Source organism: Archocentrus centrarchus, chromosome 14 (assembly GCF_007364275.1).
Source record: "Archocentrus centrarchus isolate MPI-CPG fArcCen1 chromosome 14, fArcCen1, whole genome shotgun sequence".
Lineage (NCBI taxonomy): Eukaryota > Metazoa > Chordata > Actinopteri > Cichliformes > Cichlidae > Archocentrus > Archocentrus centrarchus.
This window is the reverse complement of record NC_044359.1, coordinates 3,205,840-3,214,607: the sequence shown is the minus strand read 5'-3', so window position 1 is coordinate 3,214,607 and position 8,768 is coordinate 3,205,840. Positions and strand designations below refer to the sequence as shown.

At 43.4% G+C, this 8,768-nt stretch overlaps 1 protein-coding gene across 1 annotated transcript; it reads right to left on the bottom strand.

Moving 5' to 3' along the window:
- Positions 1-583: 583 nt before the first annotated feature.
- On the bottom strand, positions 584-1,519 carry LOC115792490 (odorant receptor 131-2-like). Its single transcript, XM_030747044.1, has one exon. It carries the CDS (start codon positions 1,517-1,519, stop codon positions 584-586), a length of 936 nt encoding a protein of 311 aa, XP_030602904.1.
- Between the last annotated feature and the right edge of the window lie 7,249 nt (positions 1,520-8,768).

The following is an 8,768-nucleotide window of genomic DNA, read 5'->3' as shown; positions in this document are numbered from 1 at the left end:
AGTTCTGGAGAGATATGATTGCCAGCCAAGGCCGGCTAGGGAGCCGAATTCTGATAATGCAGGTGTTGTTTTGGAACAGGCTGCTTGTTTTTTCAACAGCCTTCAGTCTCACTGGGAAACCATTCAATAAATCCAATAATCCAAATTCATTAGTTACCGTCCTCACTGAGCAGAACCGTACCTTATCTCCAGATCGAACCCCTCTCACCTGCTACTCCCCAAGTCTACGGCTCAGGTTCATCAGGCTTTGAGTCTGAGTCTGTACCATTCTGGTCAGCCCATCCACCTGGGTCGGCAGCCTCTGCAGATGTCGAACTGCCGTCCAGGTTTTCTTGATTTCACGGTAAATCAGGTATCCTCCAAGCCCAAACAGAAAAGATACCGCTACCAGATAGCCAAATATGTAAGCGTCTTCCACGTCTTCCACCTCTAGGAAGACGTTTATGTTTATGAATCATAAACAGCTACTTTATGATTCATAAAGTAGCTGTTTTAAATTGATTTCTCATAAAACTTAATGAAATAGTGCTTTAATGGTGCTGTAAACAGCATCAGCCTCAGTCTTGCTGATGACTACAACTGATTATTTCACTTGACAGCATAGATGTTGCTTGAGAACAGGTCTGATGCTTTGATCTCTGATACCATAAATAAGAGAACTCAGACATCTGGGGAACAATAAAATAAATATATAAAAAACAATCTGGATGCGCACAAACTCTATCCTTTTTAAAACTCTTGCAAGTGCTGTGAGCAGTGGATTGTAAATGGTTGAAGACAGACTGAGGCCCAGCTGTACCAGATGTAGCAGCAGTGTGTTACGAGCCTTATGGGTTGGAGCTTTGTCTGTGGAGGCCGACCTGGCTGCTACTAGTACACCGATATAAGAGGAGGTGATTGCCACACTTGCTGAAATAAACAGAACACAAGTAAAGGCTCTGTCATAAGCATCATACACAGAGCCAAAAAACAGAGCTATATCAGAGCAAAAGTCTTTCATCTGCAGACTATCAAGAACTTCAAATGGAAACTCCAAGAGCAGGAGAACCCGAATGAGAATGTTTAGTGAACTGAAGGCCCAAATCACAGTGATGGCCACACCTGTGTTTCTGATGGTGATGATGGTAGTATGCCTCAGTGGGTAGCACACAGCAACATATCTCTCCAGAGACATCACCACCAGTGTGAGAGGAGATATCTCAGTTACGAGACTGGCAAGCATGGTGAGAAAACCACATACAGGATATGTTAGTGTTATTCTACAAGCAGCAATAATGTACAATAACTGACTCAGTGCCATCTGTACTGTGTCTGCAAAAAGAAGGTTATACAGGAGAATATAGCGAGAGGTCTCTCGAAACAATATCTTACTCCTTATAGTAAAGAGCATGGCTCCATTAATGAAGAGGAACACACAGCATGACATCGTAGACAGAGTGAAAACTAACACAGTTTCCAAAACCCCGATATACTGCAGGTTAGTGGTAACATTGGTCAGTGACTGATTTGCCAGAGACATTTTGAAAATGCAATTTCATTATTAATATTTTCATAACATCCTATTGTCACTGAAATAAAAGAAAACCTTCCAGGAGAAATCTGCCATAAATATCCATTTCCAGTACAGATCTCATTATGATTCTGTAGACAATGAGCAGGTTAGGGCTGTGGTTGTTTTAGTTCAGCAGTGCAGCCCACTGCACTGCAGGGTTTTCCTACCTTCACACTCTATATATGACCTTTGTCTTCACACCTTTTCACATGACACTCTCACGTCTGCATGGTCCAAAAATAGGTCCTGTGTTTTTTCTAATCCTCTTATTATTTTCCATATTATATGAAATGAGAATAGCAGATGAACTGTATGCCATAGAGGAGATAGAAATAGCACACTGAAGAACAAGGAACTTTGTTTAAAATAATAACATGAAAGAAAGAAAGAAAGAAAGAAAGAAAGAAAGAAAGAAAGAAAGAAAGAAAGAAAGAAAGAAAGAAAGAAAGAAAGAAAGAAAGAAAGAAAGAAAGAAAGAAAGAAGTGAACAAATTCACTTCAAAGGGGAAAGACCTGTTGCAGAGGAGGAAAGAGAGTTGTCCATGGTAAATACTAGGCCCAGGCTACAGGTTTGCCTGAGGCTACACAGTGAAGAGCTGCCTCTAATAATTCTTGATTCTCTTGGCTTGGTCGTATGACTGGGGATGGAAGCCTGCGCTCAACTGGACCTTGGTCCCTAGAGTCAAGCACAATGTCCTCCAGACTTGAGAAAGGAACTGGGACCACCTGTTGGAAGCAACCTCCATGGGCAAGCCACGGAGTCTAAAAAATGATTTACCATAAGTTTAGCGGTCACTATAGCTGAGGGCAATTTAGTAAGTGAGCTGCTTTAGAGAAGCAGCTAACTACTGTTAGAATCACTGCCTTTCCCTGAGAGGGGGGCAGTCCTGTCACAAAGTCCAGTGCCATGTGAGATCAAGGTCAATGCAGTACAGGTAGGGGATTAAAGAAGTAAACCAGAAGGAGGCTGCATGCTACTTTTATTTCACAGGAGGTGCAGGCTGTAATGTAATCTCTGGTGTATTTTTATAAGGAAGGCTACCAAAAATACTGTTTAAGCAGAGAAATGATGCATCTTACCTCAGGATCCCCAGGATGGCAGGCAAAATGCATGAGCCCACTGGAGGACCAGCAAGGGGGCTGAGGAGGGCACATATCACTTGGCTGTTGCCCGGATCTGGTTCTGTTTGGATACCCCACTGAATGATGTTTCCCATGTGATGGCTCTGATGGAGCATGAAAATGGGAGGATGTTCTCTGGTTCAGGGTCTTCCGTATCTATAGAGAACTGACAGGAAAGAGCGTTTGGGTTCACATTTTTGGGAGCCTAGGCAATAAGAAATAGTAAAGTTAAAGTGACTAAAAATCAATAACCAGTGTGCTTGGCGAGCATTAAGGTGTTTGGCATTTTGTAGATAGATTAGATTCGGCCACTTGTCTCCTTCACAAATCCTGACCAAGTAGTAAACATTGCGAAGGTCTAATTTTATGATAATATTGGCTCCTTGAAGGGGCTTAAAAGCACAGCTCAGCAATGGTAATGGATAATTATGTTTTACTGTAAGCTGGTTAAGGCCTCAGTAATCTATACAGGGCGGGAGGGTTAAACTGGATAGTGTCTCTTGTTGGTGACAAATTATCATGGGCACTGTTAAGCAGGGATGAGTAGTTTGAACCAAGCTGCCCACCAGTAGCACCGAATTTACTGGTTAGTGGGTCCTTTTGGCTGCACGGGACAGTTGTTAATGAAATTTTCCAGTTGACCACAATAAAGACACTCCCTTGCCTCACAACGTCGTCGACGCTCCTCTGGAGTTAGTTCTCGCAGAGGAGCAGAGGTGGGAAGTAACAAAATACAAATACTTTGCTACTGTACTTAAGTAGATTTTTCACGTATCTGAACTTTACTTGAGTATTTATTTTTTTGACTACTTTTTACTTTTACTCACTAGATTTTTACACAAATATCTGTACTTTCAGGTCACAGAGTGGCCTCAGCACCCTTTTCTGTCTCTAGCACCATCTTCAGCATCTCCAAAGTAACAACCTCTCTCCACTGTGCCCATGCCAGCTGCAGCAGCTCCCAAGCCACAGCCATGCTCCACGCCGCCTGCAGCAGCAGCCCCCAAGATGCAGCGACGCTCTATGCTGCCTGCAGCAGCAGCCTCCAAGTCACAGCCAGAGTGCATGCCGCCTGCAGCAATAGCGCCCAAGCCACAGCCCCAGTGTCCGTCAGCGGCAGCAGCTCCCAAACCTTAGTCAGAGCCCCAGTCACCATCATTCTCACCACACCTCATCAAAAAGACAGCTGTGCACCCTGCACCGCAGTCGGCCCCCTGCCACGCCACGTCGCTGCCACCGCTGGGAGCGCAGTAAGCCCCTTGCCACACCTTCTGCCTTCGGTGTCCTGCTCTGGAGTCCTCATCCTGCCTGCCACACAGTGATACATGACAAAAAGTGTCTGAAGTTTGTCACACAGGCCGCTTTTGCACTGACGGGGTTCCGGTGCTGGTGCCAATATTTGAACCGTTCAGTGGTTTTTCCAACATGAATGCACTCGGCGCTTGGCTGAAAAATGGGTTCAACTCAGGCCCCACAAGCTAGCTGGCCACGAACCAAGAAGATGTGAGGAAAGCAGCAGAAGCGGCAGAAGGGCGTGACTTTGCCATCTCAACAGTTTTCTACTGCTGTTTCACTGCATGGTGTGTGTTACATGAGAAAAGCGAAGCGATTTTCACGGCTGTGAATTAGGTTGGGCTCTAAGGCTGAACTTGCTGCTTTGTATCAGTTCATATCACTGATAAAAGGACACAAAGTGCGTACTTGTCGTCTTGCTCTAATCGCTGTCTGTGTTTACCTCTGTGCTGCACACAGATGCTGCAGTAGTTTGGTTTGGACCATAAAACATATTCGCAGCACAAGAAAGGGGAGCGTGTTCTCCCACGTTTGTGCGCTTCAGCTTCCGTGTCCAGACGAGGACCCACCCACACTCATATGTAAAGGAGCAGTTCGTACAAATGCAGTGGAAATGCAGGCCTGTTCTTTAGCATTTTGCCGGTGTTTGACCACTTTGAACCTGTCTCGCTCTCCTTTTTAGAGCACCTGGTTTTCAGCTTGAAGCCATCAGGTTCCTCTTTTGATGTTATTCCTGCATGGCTTGTTAACGAGGTTTTTTCTGCTCTTGGTCCATTCCTTTGCACCATTATAAATAGTAATCTGACTTCCAGTGTGGTGCCAACATATCTAAAGCATGCTGTTGTGCAGTCCTTACTGAAGAAGGCTGACCTAGACTTATCAGAGTTGGCAAATTTTAGGCCTGTCTCCAAGTTAAGATTTCTTTCTAAAATCCTGGAGAAAGTTGTCTTTACTTGAATAAAGACCTTCCTGGATGAGCATGCAGTTCTGGAAGTATTCCAGTCTGGGTTTAGATCCCATCACAGCACTGAGTCTACTTTGTTAAGGGTTTTTAATGATATTCTCTTGGGAACTGACTCTGGTGACTGTGTTTTGCTTGTGCTATTAGCTTTAACTGCTGCGTTTGATACTGTGGACCATGAGATACTCATATCTAGGTTGGAGCAGTGTGTGGGCATCACAGTGGTTTAGGTCCTACCTTGCAGACAGAGGTTTCTGTGTCAGTATTGATGACTGTAAGTTGGCCTCTGCTGATCTCCCCTGGGGGGAGGGGGTTCCCACAAAGCTCCATTTTGGGGCCTCTCCTTTTCTCGTTGTACCTGTTGACACTTGGCACTATTTTTCGGTAACATGAAATGTCTTTTCACTGCTATGCCGATGATTGACAAGTCTATTTCCCACTGAGGCACTCTGGTGTATGCTCTACCCAGCCCCTCCTTGATTGCCTTTCTGAATAACAAAAAGACTGAAATTATGTTGTTTAGGCCCAGTGGCACTGGTAGTATCCCAAGTGCTGCTGTGTGCTCCAAAGTCACAACGCAAACTCAGAGGAGATCGAGCTTTTGGAGTTGCGGCTCCAAAATTATGGAACGAGTTTAGGTGGAGGCACAGTCACCCTCTACTATGGAGGACACAGAGAATACAGCTGTGTTTAAATTCCCTTTCACAGTTTGTGTTCTACATAACAGATTCAAGCTGAGTGCATTCATTAGGATTCAAATTTAGATTGGAATAACATTTGTATTCTCACGTATTACTTTATATTATTACAATAATATATGATGGGGTTCAGTTTACACAAAAATAGCAGGTAGAACCGTCCTCCAAAGAGCTACTTTTACTTTCTTACTTTGATTAGATTTCAGAGCCTGTACTTTTTTATTTTTACTAAAGACATCTCGAGAGACATCTCAGGAACAGGAAAATACACACATAAAAAACAATCTGGATGAGCACAAATACTATCCTTTTTAAAACTCTTGCAAACACTTGTTTTAATCACAGTTTTAGTAATTCCTGTTGCATCTTTATCAAATCTCAATTCTAATATAAAACCACTAAACACAATTTCATAGTGTTTACTTGTCATGGCTCATGTTGGTGTGTGGAGTTTCTGGGGTTGCAGGGTTGGGCTGGTTCTCTTCCACTTGGGTGGAGTCTTGTCTCGTGCAGCAGTCTGCCACACCAGTGCTTCATCAGCTCATAAAGGACCAGCTACCTACTTGTGCAACGGATCACTCTTCCACTCCCCAGTATTCACCTGCATGCCCTCCAGTAACCCCAGAGCATTGGACCCACACCAGCATGCCACCCCTCCTCCTCCTCCTGGAAGGGATTCCCATACTCTGCCAAGTAATCTCACTGTTCCCCCTGTTGCTATCAGGATAATTATCAGTGGTACCTCCCTTTCAACTTTCCTCTCCCTCTCCATAGATTCGACCCCTGGACCTTCCCCCATGCACCCAGTGCCCAGATGAGTGAAAATACCTGAGTTTTCCTGAATTTTTCTGTTCAGATTCCATTTTCAAGTATCCGTGCATACCTGTATTTTCTCTGGTTGCACTGTGAATAAAGTTTTGGTGACCTTTAAGTGTCTTTTCGTTCAGTTGTTTACATTTGAGTCCTCCTCTCCAAAGTATGGCTCACGCCGCATAACATTATGGACTTAGGAGACCCAGTACAATCAGCCTTAGCCAAGGAGGAGAGTTGTGAGCTCCAATTAATGGGATTGGCCAAAACATCAGGGAGAGCGGCTTCCAATTCTTGGTTTGTTCTCTCTGTCTGACCATTTGTCTGGGCATGAAAACCAGATGACAGATTAACCTGAGCTTCCAGTGCCATGCAGAAATTCTTTCAGAAGTGAATTGTGGTCCCCTGTCCGATATCACGTCCAGTGGAATCCTGTGCAAAAGAAAAACAGCTGGTCAGTTTCCAAGGCTGACAGGAGCCTGGGTAAGCACAATGGCTGGGTGGTGCAAACCAACATTACAAAATCTGAAACACTTTTACAAGTTCCAAAACAAAGTTACATTTTAGAAAACAAATTAACATCACTCAAAATACTTTTACAAGTCCTGAAACAAATTTACATTTGTCAAAATCAACCGGAAAGGGTATGTACTAACTCCAAAGCTGACCCGGAAGTGATAACGGAAGCGGTCATTTCAACTCAAGATGGATCAAGTGGAGTTTTGCCCATTTTTGTAGATTAACATGGTTTTGTTTTCTGTGTGGTTGGTCCTCAGTGTTTTTGAATGGCACAGATCAGATGGAAGGACCAAAGGCACAGGGGACATCTCAACATCCAGATAATGCTACACAAAGTAAGTGCAGCATAACACTCGCTATCTGAAGTAGCCTTTGTGAATGAAGTGTTATTGGTTAGGTCTTTTTTGTTTTGTTTTTTGAGACAGAGCTTTGTTAATTTCAGCAGAAAAACTTTGCCTGTCATATAAACAGTTTCTGGAATACCAAAGCTCAAAGTCCAAAGAGCATCAGTCTTTTAGCTACAGGCCTAGAGGAAGACATCGGGCTTAAGAATGAAAACACATCCAGGTAAGTTGTACTGATCCTGTAATCAATATTGGACTGTATGACTCGGCTCACTGTGAAACTGTGGTGGCACAAATTAGACCATGGAGAGACACCACAGAACCCTTACTCCTGAAGTTCACATTTATCATGATATTAAATATGCCTATAACTCTCTCACTTCCTTTGCCACAGGTCATTCCCCTTTTGAAGTATCATTAGGATATGAACCACCTCTGTACTCTGAGCTGGAGACAAACCTATATGTTCCTTCAGTTCAGCATCAAAGAGCCGGCACATCAGGTAACAGAAAAGGTTAGTTATCCGAACACCCAGAACCAGCACCTGGCAAACCACCATCATGTCCTCGCACCACATTACGAGCCGGGCCAACAAGTTTGGTTGAATACTACAGACATTCCTCTGAGATCTGTGTGTAGAAAACTGGCTCCTGGTTATATTGGACCTCATGAAATAGAACCTGTTTTGAGCCCTACAGCAATGAGACTGAAACTGCCTGTGACCTTCCAAATCCACCCAACTTTCCACGTTCCTGCAGGTTAAACCAGAGGTTTCCAGCCCAATTGTGTGTGGCTGTTCCTTCAGGTGTTTGCATTTGAGTGCTCCTCTCCAAAGTACAGCTCACACCACAAAACATTGCTACAGGTTTCCCAGCAAATTTCCAGCTATGGGTGAGCCATTGTCACCAGTGCAGAGAGCTAATGATCTCTTTTAATAGATAGATAGATTTTATTACAGACTCATAGTCCACATCACATAAAAACAAACACAAAACAATCAGTGAACAAGGGCACATAAAAAAAACATAAAAAGACTCCTAATCTTTTAGGAGGCAGTCATACCAATGTTTCCAATATACAGACATACATCTTACTGCACTGTATTTAATGTTGGTCAACAGTATGATAATTCTATTACTGGACTCATTTAGTCGACAAATAAATTTATACATAAGATTCCTTAAAACAGCCATCAAAGAGCTGACATTAGCAGACACAAACAGTTCACTGGCACTGCTCCACCTGGGCTTCTTTAATAAAAGTCTTAATGCATCCTTATAAGCCACCTTCAATCTCTGAAGGCTGGCTTTTTTATAAGTGCACCATAAGTGTACCGTATACAGTGAGGCACAATATGATCTGAACATATTCAGTTTAACTTCATCAGAGCAATATCCAAATTTCCGAAATAAAACATTAGTTTGAACATATAACATTCAAACCTGGCGGTAAATGTCCTCATCATCTGA